Source organism: Mobula birostris, chromosome 22, assembly GCF_030028105.1.
Source record: "Mobula birostris isolate sMobBir1 chromosome 22, sMobBir1.hap1, whole genome shotgun sequence".
NCBI lineage: Eukaryota > Metazoa > Chordata > Chondrichthyes > Myliobatiformes > Myliobatidae > Mobula > Mobula birostris.
The window spans coordinates 42997551-43025296 of NC_092391.1; the positions used below are offsets into that span (position 1 = coordinate 42997551).

A 27746-nucleotide genomic window follows, 5' to 3' on the forward strand; every position below is an offset into this window, starting at 1 on the left:
GTTGTGAAAATTTTCTTGGTAATGCTTCCAAAATGTTCTGGTATGTTTTTCTCCATGTATACAATGCACAGTTTTTATTTATTTAGTAACTTATTAAAATTATTATTCTTAACAATACTTAGGAGTCATTCTGAAATATTCTCACAATATTCATGATATTTTGCATTATTTCTAATGAGATACAATGACTTTAGAGACACTAAGAAGTTCACCCAAGTGGACGGAAACTATTTCATCTGACAGTTATATCTCACTGCTGGGCACTCCACAGTCAAAACTAAAGAAAGCACAAACTAAAAGTTAGAACCATCAGTTATCACAAACTCTTGCCAGCACCTTAAATTTCCTGTGGGAAGGTTTTGCATGGGATTTCTCTGATCCATAGAATTATGGGCACCACAGTGATATAGTGGTCAGTGCAACTCTTGGCATTCCGGAGTTTGAAGTTCAATTCCAGCACCATCTGTAAGGAGTTTGTACCTTCTCCCTGTGAACTACATGAATTTCTTCCAGATGTTCTGGTTTCCTCCCACAGTCCAAAGACACTCCGGTTAGTAGGTTACTTGGTCATTGCAAATTGTCCTGTGATTAGGCTAGGGTTAAACAGGTGGGTTGATGGGCAGTACAGCTCATCAACCCACCAGATGCATGGTATCGCTAAGCATAAATAAATAAATAAAATAATGCAAATCATATTTATAGAGTTTATAGTGGCCTTACAGAGTTACTGTAGTGCAATTTGTAGACAGTACACAGTGGCCCTAGGAACTGATGGATGGGATGTCCATCAAGTGGTTGCTTTGTCCTGGATGGTTTGGAGTTTCTTCATTGCTGTTGAAGAATCACTCAACCAAGTTAGGCAGGAGAACTACAGTGCTCTACCAACCTTGTGTCTGATCCATGACAGAAGGCTTTGGGAAGTCACTTGTCGAGTATACTCCACCACTTTATCACCATAGTATTTATGAGCCTTGCCTTATTGAGACCAACATTCTGGCCAGTGCTGGCCCGAAGGCTGGGATAGTGGAGGCAATCATCTACAGCAAAGCCACTGAATACTAAGGGGAAGTGCTCAAGCTCTCTCTTTCAAGATGGTCAATGCCTAGTGGCACAGAGGTTACCTGAAACTTCTCTGCCAATGGTTGAGGTATGAGCAAATCTGGACTACCACCTGAAGAGCTGCAAATGGAAGAGCACAGTATGCAATTTTTGGCAAACAGTCCTACTTTTGACTTGGTGATGGAAGGAAGACAGAGAAGGATTGTAGCAACTGAAGATGGTGGGGCTAGGAAACTGTCTGAGGAACTTCTGCAATGATATCCTGAGCCTCAATTGATTGACCCTCAACACCACAACTGTTTACCTTTATGCAAGGCACATAACTGTTTTCCTCTTGCTATCCAGTTTTGCTGGGGCTCCTTGACATCACATTCTCACCTCACTGCTGGAATTCAAAGCTGTGATGACACCTGGAGTCGATGATCAACCCAAAATGTAGAATGTCCATTTCCCTCCAGAGATCCTGTCTGACATGCTTTTTATGTGTTGCTCTAGGTTCCAGCAACTGCAGTCTCATTGGGATTAGCACAGATAAGCATGGTGGTCAGTACAGACACAGTGGGCTGAAGGGCCTATTCCTATGCTGTCCAACTTCATGATTATGTTACTGGGCTACACAAGTGTAACATGCTGTAAGGTTTCTCTGCTAATGTAATGGCCTCTCCGTAGCAGCAATGTTTGGGTTATGACTAGACTTTCATGACTTACTCTGACCTACTTTTGTTTGTAAAAGAGCCAAAACTTCACTGTGAACATTTACAGAAGAGCACTTTCACTGATAGTGTGAGAACATATCATATCCCCTATGAATGTGCAGTAAATGGCCAGTACTTAACCTAATAGACATAGCCAGCTCTTAAAGGGACATGCCACAATCCTAGCAACACATTTCCAGCTATTGCAGAGTGATACCACTTGATCAGATATTGCAGTGATGGGAGGGAGTGAAGGGCGCTCTCAGAGAGGTTAAGGGGAGCCTGAATGGCCTAGTGAAAAGTAGTGCTCATAGAGGATATGACCAATGTGCAAGGAGATATGGAGACCTCCAAAGTTACACCAGGTGCTCCTTGAGAAGGTCCCGGTAAGGATATGAGTGCTATTCCTGAATGCCTGCCCTCTGTGCCCATTCTGACTGCTCCTGTGGTCTGAAGCCCATGTAGATAAAGTCTCCCCTCCCTGAATATGGAGTTTGGGGGAAGTAGAAAGGTGTGAGATGTGGCAAAGATCAACAGCGGCCAATTGGAATGATCCGGAGACCAGGAGAGCCATTCTTATACATGGTCACATCTTAGCGAAGACAAAGAATGAATCATGAGCATTTGAGAAGCCCTTTAAATGGTTTCCAGAGAAACAGGGTGGGTAAATATAAATGGTTCCCTATCAGACCAATGAGGTTTAAAATCTCACAGCAGACTAATTCTGCCCATGGTACTTCTGTTGACACAGAAAGTAAAGTGATAGGGAACACAGAATTGCTGCTGAGAAATTAAATGAGTTTCCCACCAGGTTTTGGGACCAAGAAATGAGCTAAAATAAATCTCCTCCAAGTTAATCAGATTTTCTGTGGTGCAGTGCTGTTTCTTTGGAGTTTTCTGAATGATTTTTTTTTAAACACACATGCCTTTTTTTTATTTTAAGGAAGCACTTGTTGAAGCTGCAGCAGAATTCCTTTGCTGGAATGTCCCCATCAGTGTATCTCTGAATTTTCTATAGGCCAGCGAGTGTTCACTGGGTTGCGAATATTTAAAGCTACTGACCAAAGGTGACAGGATGGATTCCAATATTATATGAAAACCTCTCACCAAATAAACGTATTTCTTAGTTTTGAAGGTAGGGGGTGTTACATAAAGATGGCATTTTGTTGATATGTGAAAAACTGCAAATGTTGGAAATATGGAATTAAAGCTAAAAATGCTGGAAATACTCAAGGATCAGCCAGCATCTGTACAAAGAGAAACAGAGTCAACATTTCTGTGCCAGGATTCTTTGTCAGACTCAAAACATTAATTCTGTTTCTCTTTCTATAGATACTGTAAATAAAAACAGATAATGCAGGAAGTATATAAATAAATATCTATTTGCATTTTGCATTTCAAGCTAAATATGGCTAAACAGTATTACAATATGTAAGAAAATCTCAAGCTTAAAAAAATCTCAAAATTATCAAATAATTATCCTGTAGTTCCTTGTAATATTTTATTTTATATTATTTGTGCTGTATTGTATTAGCTGTAGTGTACATTTCATTTTAATGAGCTTTAAAAGAGCCAAAGTGCTGGGTTACACTGCATTGGGTTAAGGCGTTCGTCTAGTGATCTGAAGGTCGCTAGTTCGAGCCTCAGCTGTGGCAGCATGTTTGTGTCCTTGAGCAAGGCCCTGAACCACACATTGCCTTTGTGTATGTGCGAGGAGTGGCGCCCCACAATCTGTGCCTTGTAAGGCATGAAAATGCCCGACGCAGGCCTCTCATGGTCTGAGTCAATGTTCCCTCCCCCCTCCCCTCCCTGCTTTATGATCTTTGGTGATTTTACCAAAACCAGACACATCCAGGCCAAACTCAGTGAGTAGATATAAGGGAGAACACAATGCACTGGACAGAATAATCACAGAAAGCACAGGGCACTGGGCAGAATATAGTAAAGCCACCATCCGGCAAATTCTAGATCTTATGATGCTGTACAAACATATTTTTCAGTCTAGTGGATGCTAATTATACTTATTATATTAGTATTCCAACAGACTTTTACTAAATTGCTTTTAAGATGTTGCACATTTGACTGTCAAGTTTAAAGGAGTGTGGAAAACTAGTAAGTTTCCAGAGAACTAAAAAAGTAAGGAAATAAAGGTGTTGGGGTGGGGGAAGTGGGAATTGTAGAGAGGGAATGTTTGTGCTTAGGGTGGAGATCTAACGTGTCAAGGTAATAATCACTTTAAAAATTGCCAGTTAGATATAAATAGTTTTTAAAAATAAACAAACTGAAGGGTACAGTCACAACAGTGGAGAGAAATAAAAAAGTGGCGATTACCTGAAATTGTTAAAGTTAATATTAGACCTCTAAGGCTGCAGTGTGCCCAGACGAAAGATGAATTTAACATTGGGAAATAACAGAGAAATTTTGTGGGAGGTTGCATATCACATGTCCATAAGATATTTGTGAATTCCTTATATGCTGCCTGTTATTCTCCACAAATCTTTACTTTCAGTTTCAATTTTTTTTTAAATTTTCCTGTCAGTATTTAAATTGTTATTTTAATATCTTTGGTGTCCACCCTCTCTTCCCTCCCCACTCTTTCCTTTCACGCTGTCCATTGTAAACTAAAATATGTTTATTTCCCCACTATTCCCATTTTCTTGAAGGATTTTTGACCCAAAACATGTCAACATCTGTATAGTCAATCAGTCTGAGATCCTTTGGTTCCTTAAAATACCAAATAAAACAGAGAGATTTCTCTTAAATGCTCTGTACAAGTGGATTAGGGGTTTGCGTACAAACCAAATACTTGCTCACAATCTAATCAGTTATTCCTTCACTTGCCAACCCGAAAGGGGTATTTACCATCGACACTCCTGTCTTCTCCTGCTCTTTGTTCTACCTACCCTCCAGCTATTGCTCCACAGCTGCTGGTAAGGGCTGGCAGGGGGAGGGGTGGTTTGGTGGAAATACATTGGAAACTCCCTCCAACGCCTTGAGCAGGGGACCTCTTGTGCCCTCAAGCAGGGCATGCTTGCTCCTTGCTCCCCCTGTCTGACAGCTCCCCTTGTATACACAGGTTTCACCTACATACAGATCATGGCTGCTCTGGGGGGGGGGGGGGGTTGGTCTTGAGTACTGACCTTCGTGGACATCTGTGAATGGTGCAGACCAGCTGGATGTAACAGAGACTGAGATGCCTCATGGTTCTCGGACATCTGACACACTGATGTGGCTCAAGCTTTGGAAGACGCAGAGGTGAAGAAATCCAGTCTCCTTCACTGCCACTGACAACACAGGCCTGGCCATGCTCCCTGGCCGCAGTTGTGCCTGCAGCATCTGCATGTCTTGGTTAATGCCTCCTTGCATTACTGGACCCACTGCTCCTTGCTGCAGTGGATGTGGGGATCTATTCCCTGAATGTCCTTGGCGACTAGCATTCCACTCTTCCTCTAATGGGTGGTCTTGTTCTGCAAGCCCTCTACTTACCTTCCCTGCCTTGCCTGTAGACCAAGAGGAATATCATCAGCTTAGTTCAAGTTGCCTCAGATCTTGGCTAAAGTTCAGAGGTCAGACTTCAAAGCACACACTCCCTGAAGACTTCCAAAAATCCGATATTCTCCACGCACCAATCAGCAACTCGTGCTTCCGAGAACTCACCATCAAACCCACAGGTAAGTGTCCGTCCTTCGAGTCCTGCTGGAGGTGCATCCTTCGAGCAGCCAAACGCTGGCTTCTCGTGTCACATAGTCGAGAGCTAAACTAGCAGCACTGTTTGTGCTCTGCCTCCTCTGCATGCTCGCAGCATGCACAAGGATTGCTCGGAGTACTATAGATGGCCCAAAGGTGCTCATGCATTGCACATAAACTGGCAGCCATAAGGTGTTCTTAGTGCAGGGGCAGCAGTCATGCACTGAAGCCAGTGAGGGCCAAGATGCAGAACACGTAGAAAAAGGCCACGATCAGGGAGCAACATGCAGGGGGTACAGGATTAACCAAACCGTGCGGAGACAACTGCCAGCCAATGAAGTTAATGTGTTTCAAGGGCAGCATCCTGTTTAAAGAGTGCAATGTGTCTAAACAGTCACATAAATTACTTCATCCAAGTTATTGTTACATTGTGACTAGTAGAACTTATTTTCATTTCTGAATGGTTTGCACATTTCTTCATCCACATTTTTTTAAATGGCAAATGTGTCTTCACTGTCATATTTTCTATGTGATGATGTTGTCTGCAAGCAGACGAAACAGGCAATCACAGATCCATGACTTACAGTGTACCTGCAGCACTGGCTGAAGTTGTGAGTGTGTAACTCTCAGGCTGTTTCAATGCAGCCCTCTTGCTTTCTGACGGTTCTTGAAACCAGCCCTAGAATTACTGTACCTCAGCGATGTGTCTCAAAGGTTCTGGGACCTTCCCCTGAAACATACCTGCAAATTCTTTCTCCACACATTGACAGCAGCAAAGGCTAACTGCATCTGTTTCCTCCGAGCATCCTTGTGACGCTTGTAGGCGATCTCAATGAATATCAGGAATATTCCTGCCACAATCCCTCCAGCAACCAGCATAAAGACTCCTGCAGGACAGGAATAAAGGCACGAGTTCAATGGCTTCTGGCTTTAAATTCCTAAAATCAGAGATGACTTAGCGCGCGTGTGTGTGTGTGTGTGTGTGTGTGTGAGACCGACCAACGGGTGCCTAGGGCAGCAGGGGCTGACCTGCTTCTGATCTGCAGGCACACACTGCACAGATATAATGGAACTGTGTGTCACAGAACATGGAATGCAGAACACTACAGCACAGTACAGGCCCTTTGGCCCACGATGTTGTGCCGACCTTTTAACCTACACTAAGATTAGTCTAGCTCTTCCCTGCCACACAGCTCTCTATGTTCCTCTCATCCATGTAACTATCTAAGGTCTTTTAAGTGTCCCTAATATGTCTGCCTCCACCACCACACCTGCAGGGCATTTCATGCACCCACTACTCTCTGTGTAAAGAATTTACCTCTAACATCCCCCCCCCCCCCCGCATACTTATCTTCAATCTCCTTATGCCCCCTTATATTAGCCATTTCCACCCTGGGGTAAACTCCTTGGCTATCCACTCAATCCATGCCTCTTATCATCTTGTACACCTCTATCAAATCACCTCCCCTTCACTCCAGAGAAAAAGCCCCAGCTCGCTCAACCTATCTTCATAAGATTGCTCTCTGATCCAGGCAGCACCCTGGTAAATCTCCTCTGCTCCGCCTCGAAAGGTTCCACATCCTTCCTATAATGAGGTGACCAGAACTGAACACAATATTCCAAAAGTGGTCTAAAATCAGGGTTTTATAGAGCTGCAACATTACCTCACGTCTCTTGAACTCAACTTAATTTGATTAATGAAGTCCAACACACTATACAGTTTCTTAACAACCCTATCAACTTGTTCAGCAATTTGGAGGGATCCATGGATGTGAACTGCAAGATCCCTCTGTTCCTCCACACCGCCAAGAATTCTGCCATTAACCATGTATTCTGCCTTCAACCTTCCAATATGAATTACTTTCAGAATTTTCTGGGTTGAACTCTATTTGCCATTTCTCAGCCCAACTCTACATCCTATCAATGGCCTGCAGTAACCTAAAACGACCCTCCACACTATCCACAACTCCACCAACCTTCGGGTCATCTGCATTCTTACTAACCCACCCTTCCACTTCCTTATCCAAGTTATTTCTAAAAATCATAATGAGCAGGAATCCTAGAACAGATCCCTGTGGAACACCATTCATCACTGACTTCCAGGCAGAATACTCTCCATCAACAACCACCCTCTATCTTCCATGAGCAAGCCAATTCTGTATCCACACAGCCAAGTTTCTCTGGATCCCATGTTTCATGTCACACAGCTTCTTAACAACCCTATCAACATGCCCAGAACTTTTGAGGGATCTATGGACATGAACACCAAGATCCCTCTGTTCCTCCACATTGCCAAGAATCCTGCCATCAACCTGTATTCTGCCTTCAAATTCCACCTTCCAAAGTGAATTACATAATACTTTTCTGAGTTTTCCTGTTCCACCTCTTCTCATCACTGGTTCAATCTTTCCCCACCATGAAGCTTGGCCATAGGAAGTAACACAGATCTGATACCATCTGTCAAAACTGCTTTGAAACCACCTCTTTGATGAAGCTTCAGCCACTTGACATCTTGCCCACTTCAGGGACTCAACTTTGTTCTGTCAAATCTTCTTATTACCATCAGGATGTCACAGAACTAATTGTTCACTCAATGTGGTTACAAGTTACCATCTCACTAAGAACATCAGTGTGGTTGAATTCATTTATATCATGCTGTGTCCAATCTCACAAACTCACAGGCCCATGACCTTGGATACAGCTGTGATCTGCTGACCTGTGACCCCCGATCCAGCTGTGATCTACTGATCTGTGGCACTGGATCCAGCTGTGATCTGCTGACCTGTGACCCTGGATACACCTGTGATCTGCTGACCTGTGATCCTCGATCCAGCTGTGACCTGATGACCTGTGGCATTGGATCCAGCTTGATCTTCAGACCAGTGGCACTGGTTCCAGCTGTAAAATGGTTCTTCTGCTCCTGTGCTTTTCACAAATTCAGTGTCTGGGTCTAGGTTACCAGTACTATCCGCCCTTTCACATTAACCCAGACCACTGTGACCTTCGCTGCACAATGATTCCATTCCTCTACCTTTGGTCACTTTCACTGGTGATCAAATTCTCATCACTGGTTCCAGTTTATCATCTATTTTCCTGAACCATGCTGTGGCTCCACAGGAGTTGACAGGACCCTTGCCTATATTCATTCCATCTCTTACTTCCTGCCGTCACCCTACTCTCCTCTCAAAGCAAGGATAGGGTTCCCTTTGTCCTCACCTTCTCCTCCACTGTGGCTTCAGATTGAGGTTTTTGGACACCACTGTACACCCCCTTCATCCTCCACACCCACCTGCAGTCCAAAGGTGCAGCTCTCCCATAGTCCTGGTCCGATCACCCTGTGTTTTCCCCAGCACCCTCCCATGAGATGAATAGGAGATGCAATACGAACTCTTCTCTTCCCACTGGATGTGGAACCAAACATTCCTGCCATACTCTGCACTTCCAATACAGTATCACTTACTCTCTGCTCAGAATGCAGTCTCCCAAAAGTTAATCCAAGTTACCCCATCAGCCCCTCAATACTAAGTGACCTGCCTGCAGTTATTGAGGTTACCACCATCAGGAGCAACAATGGGGAGTGTCTGGTGCTGTCACCCAACCACCCTGAGCTTGCCGGCTGAAGATGTGGCCCTGAACTAACTCCTGAGCTGTCAGTGAGGTCAGAGGGCTTCACTCCTGCATAGATCCTCACATTCATTGAGGTATGATGTTATACAGCTCAGAAACAGGTCCTTCAGCCCATCTGGTCCATGCCGACAAAGATGCCCATCTGAGCTTATCCCATTTGACCCTTATCCTATTTGACCCTTATCCTATTACACCTTTCTTATCCATGTACCTGTCCAAGTGCCTTTTAAATGTTGTTATTGTATCTCATTGGCAGCTTGGTCCATAAACATAATGTGCTCCATGTGAAAAATTTGCCCCTCGAAACCTCTTTAAAATCTTTCCCCTTAAACCTGTGTCTGTTAGTTTTTGATTCCTTGATCTTGGGGAAAAGCCTGCAACCATTCATCATTTGGTGTCTTTGTGATTTTATAGACCTCTGTGCAGTTACCCCTTGGCTCCCCACATAATCAGCGCAAACAGTCCCAGCCTATCCAGCCTCTCAAGCCATCCAGTCCAGTCCATGGCAGGTTGGATCCGTGACTGTCTCTTTCACTCATACACTATGCAGCACTCTCTGAGGTACATGTTGCGGGGACAATTACCTGCCATGTTTTCAAAGGTGAGAGTTGCTGGGGCATTGCTGCGAGAGTCACACTCCTGGTACCTGACCCATGTCTTGTCCAGATCCTCCATAAAGCCATTCTCATGGAAACTGAAAGACATGGAAAATAATCAGCCACTGAGGGTTCTCAGAAAATCTGGTATTCCAAGTCTGAGACCTGGATAAGTGTCAGGAAGTTCTGAGAAACTGTGGAGTTAACCTTCAGTACCTTAAATGGCAGATTTCTCAGTATATCCTCTGTGGCCCATCACTTGATTCAATGTATCATTAAAGTAAATTGTCAGTGATAAATTTACCAAAGTATTCTGGAGAAGGGCACTTAGCCTGAGGGGTTAAGCCTTGGATCCTTGGGGGCAAGTACTGTAGCTGCATATGATGGTTAGATGGTAGCAGGTACATGAAGGAGAACAAAATGGAAGAGTCTAGATGGTGATGATGAGGGGTCTGGGGTGAGACTATATCAACTTTAACTTGGCCGATCCTCATGATAACTCCTCTAATTCAGGAAGGAGAATTTGAGCTCCATTGCCAAAGTCCTCCTCTCTCAGGGTCGGTGGAGAGGATATTTAAACTGATCCTTCATGGGGGTTTCTCCTTATTGCTCTGTCTTAATAAGGACATATATGCTAAGCATTAGAACCCCGCCCCCCCCCACACTGTATAGAATTTCCAGTGGGGAGATTTCAGGCTGTCTCCTACTCTGACACAGAATACAGCTCATTTCTGCTGCTGAGTATTCACTGAGCACAAGGAGAGAAACAATTGTCGCACTTCTTGTTGCTTCCTTAGCTCTGCCACTATCTAACTCTCTTCTTAATCTGCTCCTTACACTCCCTCCCAAAGCATGTCCCAGAAAAGCAAAACCTGCCCTCTTCCCGCCTTCTTTCCACTCAAGTGAAATACAACATGTTTTCAGTTTACTGTACTATAGGAAGCCTCTACTATACTCAGAAGATCAAAATTCGAAGTAATTTTGTTATTAAAGTACATATATGTCATCACATAGAGCCCTGAGATTCATTTTCTTGCAGGCATACTCAATAAATCTATAGAATAAGTGCTATAACAGAATCAATGAAAGACTGCCCAACTTGGGTGTTCAACCAGAGTGCAGAAGACAACAAACTGTACAAATACAAAAAGAAAATAATAAATAAACAAACAAACAAAGCAACAAGCAATAAATATCGAGAACATGAGTCCTTGAAGGTGAGTCCACTGGTTGTGGGAACATTTCAATGATGGGGCAAGTGAAGTTATCAAATGTTAAAATGGATGACAGCTTAGCTTGGAAAATCTGGACAAAGCTAATGTTATTCTGATTCTCTCTGGAAACATTTCAGAACTTTTAAACAATAAAACATGTTAAAAATAATGAGCAATTTAATAAAGTCCCAAAACAGTGTCTTCTTTCTTGGAGAAGAGGGTAAAATCTAACAATGTTAGGATGGTGATGTTACCTCAGGATGGCAAGTGACACGGCTTGTTTCCATGGACTATCCTTTCTCATCCCAATACCAAACCCAGACCGAAAGAAGAGCTCCCCTGTGGTGATGAGGTCGCACTTCTGAGAAGCCTCGAACTCTAACACTGCGGAGTCCCAGATGAATGCGTGCAGTTTCCTGGAATGAAACAGCTCCTGGTGAGCAGTGGTTGTATCTGTCTCATGCAGAACCGGAGGGCAGAGCAGCTACAAGCCACCAAATCGCTCCCAGCACTGCCGTGAAGCTTTCCATACCAAACACCGCTCAAATTTGTTTCCTGTTTGGGCTATTTTATCCAGTAATGCTGAATATTATAACACCGAATGTTGTTGGACGCTGATGGGATTCACAGGCACCAGCTGGTCTCCTGTGTGGTCTTTCCCTACAAAACACTGTCAAGGTGGTCAGCCTAATCCTGACCTTCCACATCACAGACTGAACATTTGGATGTAAAATATACTTCATGTGAGATGGGTGGCTGTACAAAAAGAGTGCAGAACCCTAACAGCACTGCCTGTAATGTGATGAGATACCTTCTTGAGATGTTGAAAAAGTTTGTAAATCATAAAAGATTTCTGTTTTCACTTAGTATTGGTTGGGGTCCAATCCATCAACCTGCACCACTGCAAGAAGCGGGCATATCTGAGCATTCACAACGTTTCTTCAGAACATCTGCTTAATGATTCGGAGTTTCACATTTTAAAGGTGGTTGCTGGAGGGTAAGGGTTGGGATGCTCTATAAATGTATATGTTTCTCTCCTACAGTTTCAGCTCTGGAGCTTATTGATCTCAAATCATGCCGTGTGTACCAATGGCGCAGGCTGCCAATGCTTTAACCAAGAGGATTTTATCACTCAGCAGCACCACAGTTCCTGCATCATTTCTCTACACCTCTCACCTCGGATCCTGAAGGGCATTCAGTGCCCATTCCATGTGCTACCTCTGATGGACAATGTTACCAACATTAGAACATAAGAAATAGAAACAGGAGTAGGCCATCTGGCCCATTGAGCCTGCTCTGCCATTCAATAAGATCATGGCTGATCTGGCTATGGACTCATCTCTACCTACCTGCCTTTTTCCCATAACCCTTAATTCCCCTACTTTGTAAAAATCTATCCAACCTTGTCTTACTTACTGATATATAAGACCAACCCTGCGAGCTCTCTGCACTTCACACTCTGGTCCACTGCATGCATTGACCGATCAACAACATGCACTGCCTCAAATGCTACATCATCCAGCGATAACTGCCTCAAATCCTGCACCATTCAGTGATCATTGTGTCAACCATTGCTCCTCTGGTGATCACTGAAAACCCCTACACTATCCAGGGATACACACAAAATGCTTAGGAACTCAGCAGGTCAGGTAGCACCTATGGAAATCAACAAATGGAATGGCTGCCTGATTTGCTGAGTTCCTCCATTATTTTGTGTCCATTGCTTTGGATTTCCAGCGTCTGCAAAATTTCTTGTGTTTTTGACTGTCCAGTGATCACTGTATCAATCCCCACAGCCCCCATTGATAACTGAACTAAGCACTGCATTATCCAGTGATCATTGCATCAGCCCCTGCACCTGACCAGTCCAACTGCAGACCAGAGACACACTGTGATGTTCACTTTGTTAGGTTTTGCTAATGAATCCGCAACAGCCCCATTCCAGATCGATTTGGGGTGAACAGCCTCTGAAGCAATTGCTGCAGGTGCCATTACTCTGAGGGTGTGGAGAGCATTACCCATCCCGCACCGCCTGGATGGCGTCAGCTGCATTCTCGTAGTTGTGCTTCTCCATGTGCCGGTACATGGTGCTGAGCTCCACCTGGCGCCGGAAGTAGATGTCCACCGAGCTCTGCTTCACCGTGGCGTAGATAAACTTGTCCGAGGGGTTCCGCAGCTGTAAGCAAACACAAGCAATTTTCAAACCCAGACATCTGAGGCGAGGCGTCTCACAGGACAGCACGCATCCACATGGAATGTTCTCTAAGATGTAGATATGGGTGCACCGTCCTGGATCCAGATGTGGGAATTAATGTGGTGATGGGAACATCATGTTACAGGTCATTGAATGCAATCAGATTCCCAGACCCTGACCACTCACTGCCCATGGCTGCTCCTGACATTTAAACCTTTTCTTGGGCCCAGGCCAGTAGGCCTCTCTGCCACATGTGGTGTCAAAGGATGGTATTTTGGGTTCTGCGGTCATGGATTGGACTATTGTGTTTATGGACTGTGGACTTTTTCAGACTTATAGTTTTTATATTCTATGTTTCCTTATTCCCCATTCCTTTTCCATTTTGTTGTGCGAGAGGAGGCTGTTTGGGGGTTGATGTTCTGATGTGTTCCGTTAGTTTTCTGTGTGGTGAAGGGATTGTTTTTTGGGGATCAATGTTCCTGTTCCATTTGTGCAGGGTGAAGGGGGTTTTGGGGGTTGGTGATCAGGATGTCATTCTTTTTTGTGCAGGGGGGTGGGTGGGTTTGATGTTTCTCTCTGAATGACTTTCATGTTCTTTCTTTGTTCCTTGGCTACCTGGAGAAGACAAATTTCAGAGTTGTATGTGGATACAGGCTTTGATAATAAATGAATCTTTGATCTTTGAATTCATGATAATTCTCATAGGTTGTGTGTGTATATATGTACATATGGATGCACATATGTGTGTGGGGGTGGATGTGTGTGTATGTGACGAAGTCAAAGTCAAGCTTATTGTCATATTCACAAATACATGTATGCATAGCACAATCTAAAATGTATTTGTAGCAAGCAGCATCACGGGCACAAAGAATTAGAGGCACTACATTCACAAGAAAAAGACAAATTAAACATAAATTATACAAAATTATCCAAGAAAAACATGATTGGAACAAAAAATAATATTAGGGTAGTATTTGTGAGAGTCTTTAACTTCCCTAATACTGACTGGGTCAACCATAGTGTGAAAGGCTTGGATGAAGTGGAATTTGTGAAATGTGTCCAAGAAAGTCTTCTTGATCAAGCTGAGGGACCTCCTTGAGAGGGTGGGACACTGGATCTTCTCGTGGGCAGAGCAAGTGCCAGAAGTGGTCTGTCAGAGAGCACTTTGGGTCCAGTAAGCAAAATTCTGTTAGTTTTAAAATAGTTGTGGAGAAGGGTGCAGTCAGTTTAGGTTCTGAGCTGGGGCAGAGCAGATTTTAGAACCATTAGATGGGATCTTGAAATGGTTGACTGAGCGAAATTCTTTGCAGAAAAAGGAGTATCTGCCAAGTGGAAGGCAATTAAAATTGTAATGTCAAAAGTTCATGTCCTGCATGTTCCTGTGAGAGGGAAGGGCAAGAGTGCCAGGTTTAAGGAACCCTTGTTGACTAGACATATTGAGGATCTGGTTTAACAAAAGAGGGAAGTATAAACTGTGCATCAGCAATTGTGATCTACTTTGTTTGTTTGTCTATTTATTTATTTACTGATTGATCGATGAAGCAAGACCTTCTGGGCGCAGATCCATGGTCTTGCGAGACTAACGGATGCCACTAAGATTGATTGAGATCAGAACCGAGTCACCCAGCAATCCCTCAGTTTAATCTTTGCCTAATCAGGCGACAATTTCACAATGACCGATTAACCTTCCAACTGGTGGGAGGAAACAGGAGCACCCGGAGGAAACCCATGCGGTCATGGGGAGAATGTACAAACTCCTTACAGTTAGCAGTGGGAAGTGAACCTGGGTCACCTGTACTATAAAACATTATGCTAGTCTAGTGAATTGCTTGATGACTACAACAAGTGTGGAGGGCGCTTAAGAGAAAAATTAGGAGGGCAAGAAGAGAAAAATCCCCAGACATTCTATAGGTGTATTAAAAGGGTGTCTAGGGATTAAACAGGTTCCATTAAAGAACAGCATGGCCATCTGTGTGTGGAACCAAAAGGAAGTTTGTGAGATTTTTAAAGTTTCTCTTCAGTTTTTACCATGGAGAAAATGATGGAAGTTAAGGAAATGGGGGAGATGAGTGGTATTGCCTCGTACTACATACAAGTTAGCAAGGAGAAGGTATTGGAGGCCTTTGGGAATGTCTGGGAGTACTTTATACTTTATACTTTTATACTTTATACTGGGAGTAGTGACCTTACCCGAGGATCATTAATTCCTGTGATTCTCTCCTCGGGTCTGTCCAACACTAGGAAAGCTGCCAGGTTGGCAGTGTAAGAGGCAACAATTATCATAGCAAATCCAGCCCAAACCATGCCCAGAATTCGAGCGGAGAAGCTTCTTGGAGCCCCTAAAAGCATAGGTTGGAGAGGCAGCATGTTAGAGCTTCGGAACATTGTCTTTGCCATCTCCCCCTCCCCCCCTCTCTCTCTCGCTCTCTCTCTCTCTCTCTCTCTCAAACACACACACACACACACACACACTGCTCCTTTGGGTTGATGTATACTTCCCTCTTTCCACACCCATACTATTTTCTGGGAGATTTTTGTACATATCAGGGAAACTGACTGCAAATCCATTCTGCTATTCAATTCCCTTGTTACGAGATTCATGAAAGGACCTTCTGTATGATAAGATAGACTCTTGACCTCACAATCCACCTCATTGTGATTTTGCACTTTATTGTTTACCTGCACTTTCACTGTAGCTTTTACATTTTATTCTCCATTGTTACGATTTTAGCTTATTCTACCTCAATGTACTGCGTATAATGGTTTGATCTGTTTGAGCAGTATGTGAGAAGTATGCATAATTTTGCATTTCGGTACTGCACACAAAATTATGAGGGGTATAGATAGGATAAATGCAAGCAGGCTTTTTCCACTGAGGTTGGACGAGACTAGAAGGAGAGCTCATGGGCTAAGGGTGAAAGATGAAATGTTTAGGGGAACATGAGGAGAAAGTTCTTCACTCAGAGTGTGGAACGAGCTGCCAGTGGAAGTGGTGGGTGTGGGTTGATTTCAACATTTAAGATAAACTTGGATAGGTACATGGATGGGAGAGGTATGGAGGGCTATGGTCCAGGTGCAGGTCAATGGGACTGGGCAGCATAATAGTTTGGCATGGATTAGATGGGCTGAAGGGCCTGTCCCTGAGCTGCAATATTCCATGACTCCATGACAAGCTTTTCACTGCATCTTGGTGACAATAATAAACTAGTACCATGACCAATACCATCCATCCCTCTCCCACGCTAACCTCTATGACCGTGGCCTCCACACTGCTAGACTGTTACCAACTTGTGGAACACCTCATCCATTTGGACACTTCAGTTTGCCGGACTCGTTACCTCCAACTCGTTATTTCCTTCAGTCTGTATCAGAGCTGCTCATTTCTGCCAGTCACCTATCGAGGTTTACTTGTTAGTCAATCTTCATTGGTTTTGAACAGACAGCAGTAATGGCGATGTTATGGAGACGCGTTGAATGATTCTGGTGGAAATTACCAAAGCGTGCTATCTTTGTGAGAGAGATTTTAACAGAAATGATTGCACAGGTGATCCTGCTATACTTAAGCAAGACTCCCTGCTGTTCCTCTTCCACATTTTGACACTCTTACACAAAGAAATATCTGACAACTAGAAGTTATCACCCATTACTACAGTTACATTGTTCAACATTAAGTATAACTTTGTTAAATCACTGTTGGTCTGCAGGCATTACTTTCCAAGTATTTGGAAAACCACCACACTGGAGAGGTGAAAATGACCCAGTCAGCTTCACAACATGTTGTAAGGCTGATTAAGCCATTTTCAAGACTGATAATCATACAGCAAAGCTTGGCTCACAGAAGGAAGTTAATTGGTTATTGTAAATAATCTTGGTGTAGGTGAATGGCAGAAGAAATAATGGAGGAGTTGATGGGCAAGTGGTCCATCAACAAGTTGCAAGAGCACAGGGGAGTTAGAAGAATGTGACTGGGATTGTGGAGTTGGGGGCGGGGGTTAAGATTACTTTTCTTAGAGCAAGTATCAACACAGTAGAGCAAATGGCCTCCCTCTGTGCCATAATGTATAAGACCTTGAACTCCCCTAGTGAGAAAAGTCTCTCCCAGTACTTTGAAACGACCTAAAGGGATTCAAAGAGATAAAGAAATTTGAAAAAAAATTGCCAGATCAGACTGCTTACAATGAAAGGTCATTGACCCTCAGATGCTGACTCTATTTCTCTCTAGAGATGCTGTCTGACTTGCTGAGTATTTCTTGCACTTTCCACTTTTAATATTTTCAAGGGTTTCTGGGTGTGGCGGTGCTTTGGGAAGCACAGCAGCCAATTTGCAAAAAGCTTCCACATTGATGACTCAGTACTGCTGAAGCCACCCATTTCCGTGGTGTCAATGCCTCAAAAATACGCCATCCCTCATTCAGGACCCCCCCCCCCCCCACCACCCTATCACCCAGGACATGCCCTTTTCATTTCTCCATACAGTGTGGAATAGGCTCTGAAGTCCCTTGGAGCCATGCTGTCCCATTGAGCCCCAATAAGCCCAATTAACCCTAACCTAATCATGGGACAATTTGCAATGACCAACTAACCGACCTGGTACAACTCTGGACTGTGGGAAGAAACCGGAGGACCCGGAGAAAACCCACACATTCCGCGAGGAAGATGCTTAGAGACTCCTTACAGGACGGTGCCAGAATGGAGCTGTGAACTTCGGAATGCCCCAAGCTGTAATAGTCTCACGATAACCACAACGGTGGCTTTCCTCATTGCTACCGTCAAGGAAGAGCCTGAAGACAAGCTATCAATGTTGTAGGAACAGCTCCTGCCTACCACCATCAGATTTCTGAATGGACAATGTACCCATGTACATTACTTCACTATTTTTTCTTTTTTTTGCACTATTCTTATTGTAATTTATAGTTTTTTATTCTTATGTATTGCAATGTATTGCTGCCATAAAACAACAAACTTCATGACATATGCCAGTGATATTAAACCTGATTCTGATTCTGATTCTGGTTCTAATAAAAAAGTTCCCCCAACTATGTTACTGGGAAGGATCACTATTTATTCAGTAGGGGAAGGGGGATTGGCATTGCAACAGCTGCTCCAGATTCCAGCATCTGCAGTCGCTTGTGTCACTGTAACCTGCTTGCTTACTTTTCTAGATTTAACAGTACGGTGTCCTGGATCCAAATCTGGATCTGCTGCCTGAGGCCGAGATTCTCAGTACCGGACCGTCTGTTCTCTCACCTTCTCCAATTCCAGAGTTTAGCAGCACACCCCAGGAGAACCACATGGCCGAGGACAGGGTCAGAGCATCCTCCTCTTCTTCCTCGCTGTTCACTTTAAATCGCCCAAAAGGACTGGGGGAAGAAGGTTCATGTATTACAGGAGAGGTAACTCTTGGAAGGACAGATTCGTGATGTGGGGTGTGGGAGAATTGTAGGCACATGACCAGCACAAGAGTAACACTGGTGGAGGAATAAACATAAGAGGTGGTCACTTCACTCTTTCGAGCTGATCCTGGATGGAGACTGGTCTGTGTAAGTCACACCAGCCCCCATTACGAGATGGAAAGGTTACAGGTGGCTTAGCTGGGAAGGAATGTTGGAGTAATCCATGGGAGATATGGTGATAGTTCCACCCCAGCCTGTCCACCTGCTGGGATAGAAGTCCAGCAGTACTATGGGACATCTTTCTGCACTGCTGACAGCACCATCCCGGGTCTCATATTCCACCTTCTGCCTGCACCACCACCCCTCAGCTCCAGTTGCCCCTAGGCTACCCTGCTGGGTCTGTGTGGAGTCCAGCAGAGCAGTCCTCGGAATCATCCCATTGATTCAGGATGGTCTATCCGGCTGGAGGCACAGGGCTCCTGCCAAAGAATGGCTGCAAGGACGTAGGCAGGTAACTTCCATTTGTTAGTTATATGAGTCAGTGTCTTAAACTGATTTTTTGGGACTGTCCAAGAGTGAAGCAGGTGAGTGACCACGGGGGGACGGATAAGAAAGTGGCCTAAGTCTCAATGCTGACATCACAACTTCCCGCAGCCAGCCCTTCTGATGAATAATGACACTTACAGTCTGAAGCAGCTTCTCACTTTCTTCCCAATAACCCCCGTACTAAGCTTCATCAAATCCTTTCCAAGTCCACAAGCTCAAAGAATTCTGGACGTTGTTGGAGATGTGACCAAGGGTCAGTAATGACACACCTGCTCATTGTCAAAATGTTCTCAGATCATTGAGCAAAGAACTTCTCCGCTAATTACACAAGGAAGCGGAGAAATGACATTAACTGAGGTGCACAAACCTGAATCTGTCTAAGAGGTAAAGCATCACTGCCACCACGTGTACAGAAAGCCCCACCAGGAGCCAGAGCGTGCTCTGGAATGGCTGCATGAAGGAGTCCAGTGTACTGCGGGGAATTTCCTGTTAACAGCAGAAAAAATGCTACCATGAGCAAATGAAATGGGATTATAATCCATGTGAGAATAACAATCTCACATCTGGTCTGAATGTCTGGTATCAGCACACTTCCCCTCCCTTTGTCTGTCTCCTTGAAGACAATAAGCTCCCAAATAACTCACTAACTGGTAGCCTCATTCATCATCTACTGCTTTTCTATCTCAATAGTTTTTCCCTTTCTGTTTCCGGTTGACACCTTCTCTCAATAACAGGCATCTCTCCCCCTCACAAACTCTTATTAACTGGAATCTCTATCCTTTATCTTAGTAAGCTGTTTCAATGTGAGTTGTGAGCTTGACAGGGGTCTGTTTTCACACACATACTCATATACCTGTCTCGGTAACTGATGTCCCTTCTTCATCATCCTGTCTCTCTATAACCCTGATGTTGATAGAGCAACTCTGGACCACGTTAATGGGATTGACCTTTGACAGAGAGGAAAGGCAAAAGGCAGGAGAGGCTCCCAAAAACCAGGGCTTAAAACTTCATCTCTGGACAATCCTCAAACTTCTTGGCAGAGAAATAAAACAGGGAAGAAGATTGTCTTTTACCCAGCAGTGAAGGACTGTACCCTGGAAAGACTAAGGGCTGCTCTGCAGTTGTCTGTAGAAGGCAGTGCCCTGTGAGGATAAGCAAGATGAGCAAGGGTCAGGAGGAGAACTCCCTGACAGAGATGGCCATGTCAGGAGGAGGGAAAGTGAGATGAGAGATTATTTTGGAATTCTACCATTCTTAACCCATACTTGTCAGCCAGTAGCTAGCCTGAAGGATTGCAGTCCAGTGTCCAACCCTCTAGGAATGGAGAGATTCATTGTTTTGGCCTGTAATGATATGCTAAAGCTCCCTTAGGGTTCCTCTTGTCCTCACCTATCACCCCACCAGCCTCCCTGTCCATAATTCTCCGAAACTTCCACCACCTCCAACTGGATTCCGCTACCAAACACATCTTTCCTCCCCCCCCCCCCCACCGACTTTCTGCTTTCAGCAGGGATCACTCCCTACATGACTCCCTTGTCCATTCGTCCCTCCCCACTGATCTCCCTCCTGGCACTTATCCTTGCAAGCAGAACAAGTGCTACACCTGCTCCTACACCTCCTCCCTCATTACCATTCAGGGCCCCAAATAGGCCTTCCAGGTGAGGCGACACTTCACCTGTGAGTCTGTTGGGGTCATATACAGTGTTGGGTGCTCCTGGTGTGGCCTTATTGGTGAAACCCGACTTAGATTGGGAGACCGCTTCGCTGAGCATCTAAGCTCCATCTGCCAGAACAAACGGGATCTCCCAGTGGCCACCCATTTTAATTCTACTTCCCATTCCCCTTCTGATATGTCCATCCATGGCCTCCTTCACTGTCGGGATAAGGCCACACCTAGGTTGGAGGAACAATACCTTATATTTTGTTTGAGTAGCCTCCAACCTGATGGCATGAACATCAACTTGTCAAACTTCCAGTAATGCTTCCCCATCCCCCCTTCACCATTTCCCATCCCCTTGTCCCTCTCTCATGTAACCTCCTCGCCTGCCCATCGCCTCCCTCTGGTGCTCCTTCTCCCTGCCCCCCTTTTTCTTTCTTCCATGGCCTTCTGTTTCTTTCTCCAATCAACTTCCTAGCTCTTTGTGTCATCCCTCCTCCTCCAAGTTTCACCTATCACCCACCGTTTCTCTTTCCCCTCCCCCCACCTTTCAAATCTACTCCTTAGCTTTTCCTCTCCAGTCCTGCTGAAGCGTCTCAGCCCGAAACGTCAACCGTACTTTTTTCCACAGATGCAGCCTGGCCTGCTGAGTTCCTCCTGCATTTTGTGTGTGTTGCTCCTAAAGCTCCCTACTGTCTGACGGCAGGGACCTGATACTGGATGACTGGTCCTGATTTCTTGATGATGATGGTTAGATGAGCAAATGGCTGGAGTGATACCTTCTTCACCAAGATGGTGAGTCCTTGGTACTTGTAAGGTTTGGAGAATTCAATGTACTGGGCTCGCTCATTATTGATGGTGAGAGGGGCGACAATCATGTCACCAAGCCCACTCAGCAGCTCCCCCATCATCCCGTTCCATTCCTTCCTGTTGCTGTTGTTCACCTGGAAATATGGAAAGTTTCCATGAGTTTTGGCAGGGCTACAGTGACACAGACAGTGGGAGAAAGTTGGTAGAAACCACACTCTTCCCACTCAACACACAGTGCAAACTAGAGTCATCTTTAGTACCAGCCTTCTGCAGTCTTGTACAAGGATGCACAATGAACAGCCCCTGTCTATGTGCTTGTTGGTAGCTCTGCCCACCCACCTTAGACTTTTTCTCTGCTCCCCCCTCCCATCGGGCAGAAGATACAAATGCCTGAAAGCACTACCACCCATTTCAAGGGCAGCTTATGTCCCACTGTTATCAGACGCTTGAATGGACTCATTTATATAATAAGATAGATTCTTGGCCTCACAATCTACCTCATTATGATCTTGCACTTTATTGTCTACCTACACTACACTTCTTTTTTAGTAGCTTTTACACTTTATTCTCCATTGCTGCTTTACCTTATTCTAGCTCAATTCCCCCACTACCTTGTGGGCAGCCTCAGGAGAGATGAAGGCTATGGGAGTAAACCCGGACAGCAAATCTGGAGTGGAGCCCCTAAGGAGGCTGGACATCATTGAACATCCTTCCGGCAGCTCCTGCAGCCGAGCTGGGGCCAAACGTATTGCTTCATAAGCTTTCCTTTGGACTACACTGGTGAGGCCGAGAGGGGGATCATGACATCCAGGCATCTCAGGATCTCCATACCTTCCGCCCAAGCTTGTGATGATGATCACCATCACCCATTGTCCTTCAGGACAGGTGAATGCCAACACAGGCAGCTCAATACACTAATGAGTTGATCTGTGTGAAGAGTACATAATACAAGCTTTTACTGTGTCTTGGTGCATGTGACAATAATAATGCAATTCCAATACTTGTCCCCGGTGCTGGTGTTGGAGATGACTCACTTCTGTCCTCTCTTGACGGGTCAAACATACATATGTGTATGTGCAGAAATACAATACAAATATTTCACATACACACACACATCCACCATGTACACCAGACCAACGTAGAGGCACTTCCCCTCCCTGAAAGAAAGTTTTCTAACCCCTGGAGAGTGTGAATCCACAACCATATGGTGAGTGCCCCAGTTTATCCTGCCCCTCACTATCCTCTTCTTCCCAGCCAGAACCCATCCCAGACCCTTCCCGTTTCCTTCTCACTTCCTACTGATTCTCACAGCTATGTTGACTATACTTCTTGCCACCCCATCACCTGTAAAAATGCTACTCACTTTTCTCAGTCCCATTTCTCCATCACATCTATTCTCAGGGTAAGAATTTTCTTTCCAGAATGTGGAGATGTTGTCCTTCTTTGAAGAATAGGGTTTCCTTTCCTCCACCATTGATGCTGCCCTCACCCGCCTCTCCTTCATTTCCCGGATATTTGCCCTAACCCCATCTTCTTGCTGCCTTAATGGGATAGAGTGCCTTTCGACCTCACCTACCACCCAATGACCCTTCACATCCAGCACATCACTCTGTGCAACTTCTGCCATCTTCAATGGGAACCTACTACCAAATACAACTTTACATCCCTATCCTTCGCTCTTCACTTTCCACAAGGATCACTCCCTCCATGATTCCCTTGTCCATTCATCCCTCTCCCTCCTGGCACCTATCCCTACAAGCGGCAGAATTGCTACACCGTGCCCCTTCACCTCCTCCCTCACCTTTACTCAGAGCCCCCAAAACAGTCCTTCCAGGTGAGGCAACACTTCACCTGCAAACCTTTGAGGTCGTCTACTGTATCTGGTGCTCCCAAATGTGATCTCAACCACATTGGTGAGACCCGAAGTAGATTGGGGACTGTAGAGCAACTTCACACTGTCCACAAAAAAAGCAGGATTTCCCAGTGGCCAGCCATTTTAATTCCAATCCCATTCCCATTCTGACATGCCTCTTCTACTGCCACAATGAGGCAGTAGCAACACCTCATATTCCTCAGGGTGCAGGAGCAACACCTCATATTCCATCTGGGTAATCTCCAACCGGATGGCATTAACTTCCAGTAATTTCTCCCCCTTCTCTCTTCCTTTTTCTTCCATTCCCCACTCTGGCTTCCCAATTACCACTTTGCTTCACCTCACCTGCCTATCACCTTCTCCTTGTGCCCCTCCTCCTTCCCCTTCCACTTTCCTCTCCTATCAGATTCTTTCTTCACCTCCATTACCTTTTCTACCAATCGCCTCCCTGCTTCTTACCTCATCCCCCCTACCCCACCCACTTGCCTTCACCTATCAGCTTCTAACTTGTAGTACTTTGCCTCCCCCACCTCCTTATTCCACTGTCTTATCCCTTCCTTTCCAGTTCTGATGTAAGGTCTCAGCCCTGTTTCTTCCTTTCCATGGATGCTGCCTGACCTGCTGAGTTCCTCCAGCGTTTTGTGTGTGTGTGTGTGTTACTTTAGATTTCCACGATCTGTCGAACCTCTTGTGTTTATCCTTCTTGCTTCATGCAAATTGGGAATACGTTGCAACCACGGAAATTCAGTAACATCACCTCCTGTCTGAACCTTGTGCTCTGTTGATGGAAGAGAGGCTTGTGGTAATCCCCTATGTGATCTGCTGAACCTGACGTTTCACAGGGTCACTGCTCTTACATTGCAACATCCACCGGATCAAGCCTTGCTCCCACTGGGATATCTATAACGGGCCGGCATTGACAGGCGGAATACCTACTCTCTCCTGCGTCCCGAACTTCCCATCATGGACTAGGTGCACCTCGTACGTGAAGTTCAGTGCGGGGGTGCTGGCAAGCTTGATGAGTAAATCAATACAAAACCCGTAGCAGCACTGAGGGACGATAGGCCGACCTGCCAAGCAATGCAGAGAGCACAGGGTTCATCGTTAATGCCTCTGGTAGTCAGGCACAGCATCGCACCCTTACATAGGCGATGTACAGCACGGAATCCACGAACAAAACACGTAATCTTCAACAAAGAACCTACACAAAATGCTGGAGGAACCCAGCATCTGTGGAGGGAAATAAACAGTCAACATCTTGGGCCAAGTTTGGTGCAGCCCGAAATGCCGACTATTTATTCTCCTCCGTTGTTGCTGCCTGACCTTCTGAATTGCTCCACAATTTTGTGTGTGTTGCTCGAGATTTCCAGTATCTGCAGAATCTCTTGTGTCTCTAATCTTCTGTCCTAGAGTTGGATCCTTCCTGCCCCCATGTGGTAATATTTCTTCATTGTAACACATCAAAAATAACTTGTTTACCCAGGACCAGCTCTCAGTTGATTGAGAAGGGTCTTGGAACACAAAGAACAGGAGCAGGAGTAGGCCTTCCAACTGCCCAAAGTTACATTGGACTAGAAGTCCCTACAAAGGACTGTGAGAACAGCTGAGAGGATCATAGGGATCTCCCTACCATCCATTAGGGACATTTTTCAGGAGTGGCTGCGTACGCAGGGCCCTTAGTATTAACAAGTATCCTACTCGTCCATCCAGCATCCTCTTTGACCTTCTGCCATCAGGCTGGACACTGTGATGTAAGAATTGTCAGTCTGGGAAACAGCTTCTCCCCTCAGACTTCTGAGCTCCCTGCCGCATCACATTTAAAGTGCCGCCGGTTAATCTGTTCTGTATCCGATAATACTTAATTTATTCACTTTACTTTGATAATTAATGCATAATTCATCTGTAGATTTTATCCTTAATTTCCTAAATTATTGTGTGTTATATACTGTGCTTTGCATCCTGGTCTGGAGAAACATCTCCTTTGATAGTATACATGTATATAGTTAAATAATAATAAACTTGACTTGATTGTGATGGTGTGGTGAATAAGTATGACGTGTGGGTGTGATGAGTGGCCATCACATTGTAGATTTATGCTGTGGCTTGTTAATGGTTTGAGACAATAATATGTGTTCCAATATAATCGTTTGCATTACGTTGAGTGTCTGGGAGGCACAGAAATCCCATCGGCATGGAAACTGGCTTCTCAGGCCCAGGCCTCAGGCTTTCAATTTCCCAAGTCACCTCACCTGAAGCAACAGACAAAATGCCCAGGTCGAAGTTGGATCTGGGGTTTGGGGGGGGGGAGGGCAGGGTGGGGAGGATGGGAAGAGATCACTGGCAGTCAGAAACCTGGCAGAGCCAAGGATAGTGAGTGGGGGGGGGGTGAGGTAAATCTTCAACAGGAATGGCCTACACGTGGACACAAGCCAGCATCAGCAGGCTTATGAGGACAATAGACAATAGGTGCAGGAGTAGGCCATTCAGCCCTTGGAGCCAGCACCGCCATTCACAATTAGTACCCTGTTCCTGCCTTCTCCCCATATCCCTTGACTCCTTTATCTTTAAGAGGTCTATCTAACTCTTTCTTGAAAAAATCCAGAGAATTGGCCTCCACTGCCTTCTGAGGCAGAGCATTCCACAGATCCACAACCCTCTGTGTGAAAAAGTTTTTCCTCAACTCCATTCTAAATGGCCTACCCCTTATTCTTAAACTGTGGCCTCTGGTTCTGGACTCCCCCAACATCGGGAACATGTTTCCTGCCTCTAGCATGTCCAATCCCTTAATAATCTTATATGTTTCAATCAGATCCCCTCTCATCCTTCTAAATTCCAGTGTATACAAGCCCAGTCGCTCCAACCTTTCAATAAGTGACATTTCCGCCATCCCTAGAATTAACCCAGTGAACCTATGCTGCACTCCCTCCATAGCAAGAATGTCCTTCCTCAAATTTGGAGACCAAAACTGCACACAATACTCCAGGTGGGGTCTCACCAGGGCCTTGTACAACTGCAGAAGGACCTCTTTGCTCCTATACTCAACTCCCCTTGTTATGAAAGCCAACATGCCATTAGCTTTCTTCACTGCCTGCTGTACCTGTATGCTTACTTTCAGTGACTGATGAACAAGGACACCCAGATCTCGTTGTATTTCCTCTTTTCCTAATTTGACACCATTCAGATAGTAATCTGCCTTCCTGTTCTTGCCACCAAAGTGGATAACTTCACATTTATCCACATTAAACTGCATCTGCCATGCATCTGCCCTCTCAGCCAACCTGTCCAAGTCACCCAGCATTCTCATAACATCCTCCTCACATCTCACACTGTCACCCAGCTTTGTGTCATCTGCAAGTTTGCTAATGTTACTTTTAATCACTTCATCTAAATCATTAATGTATATTGTAAATAGCTGCGGTCCCAGCACCGAGCTTTGCGGTACCCAGCTAGTCACTGCCTGCCATTCTGAAAAGGACCCGTTAAACCCTACTTTTTGTTTCCTGTCTGCCAACCAATTTTCTGTCCATGTCAGTACCCTACCCCCATACCATGTGCTCCAATTTTGCTCACTAACCTCGTATGTGGGACCTTATCAAAGGCTTTCTGAACGTCCAGGTACACTACATCCACTGGCTTTCACATGTCCATTTTCAGTTACACCCTCAAAAAATTCCAGAAGATTAGTCAAGCATGATTTCCCCTTCATAAATCCTTGCTGACTCGGACCTATCCTGCTACTGCTATCCAAATATGCCGCGATTTCATTGTTTATAATTGACTCCAGCATCTTCCCCATCACTGATGTCAGACTAACTGGTCTATAATTGCCTATTTTCTCTCTCCCTCTTTTCTTAAAAAGTGGGATAACATTAGCTACCCTCCAATCCACAGGAACTGATCCTGAATCTATAGAATATTGGAAACGGATTACCAATGCATCCACGATTTCCAGAGCCACCTCCTTAAGTACCCTGGGATGCAGACCATCAGGCCCAACACCATTTTCTGCCTAATGTGAATTTCTTTCAGTTCCTCCATTACCGTAGGTCCTCTGGCCACTATTACATCTGGGAGATTGTTTGTGTCTTCCCTAGTGAAGACAGATCCAAAGTACCTGTTCAGCTTGTCTGCCATTTCCTTGTTCCCCATAATAATTACACCTGTTTCTGTCTTCAAGGGCCCATCTTTGGTCTTAACTATTTTTTTCCTTTTCACATACCTGAAGAAGCTTTTATTATCATCCTTTATATTCTTGACTAACTTACCTTCGTACCTCATCTTTTCCCCGTATTGCCTTTTTAGTTATCTTCTGTTGCTCCTTAAAAGTCTCCCAATCCTCTGGCTTCCCGCTCATCTTTGCTATGTTATACTTTCTCTCTTATCTTTATACTGTCC

At 44.9% G+C, this 27746-nt stretch overlaps 1 protein-coding gene across 1 annotated transcript in view; it reads right to left on the reverse strand.

Annotated features, from left to right (window-relative positions):
• The window catches only part of LOC140186435 (glutamate receptor ionotropic, NMDA 1), a 101004-nt gene that overhangs the window by 15359 nt on the left and 57899 nt on the right, over positions 1 to 27746 (reverse strand). Inside the window, exons 11-19 of the mRNA XM_072240705.1 lie at positions 24288 to 24421; positions 21448 to 21612; positions 19379 to 19497; positions 18320 to 18432; positions 15263 to 15411; positions 12897 to 13054; positions 11133 to 11294; positions 9653 to 9762; positions 6183 to 6328 (exon numbers count right to left, since the gene is read on the reverse strand). Coding sequence (XP_072096806.1) covers positions 6183 to 6328; positions 9653 to 9762; positions 11133 to 11294; positions 12897 to 13054; positions 15263 to 15411; positions 18320 to 18432; positions 19379 to 19497; positions 21448 to 21612; positions 24288 to 24421 — 1256 coding nt within the window. The remainder of the gene's footprint in view (positions 1 to 6182; positions 6329 to 9652; positions 9763 to 11132; positions 11295 to 12896; positions 13055 to 15262; positions 15412 to 18319; positions 18433 to 19378; positions 19498 to 21447; positions 21613 to 24287; positions 24422 to 27746) is intronic.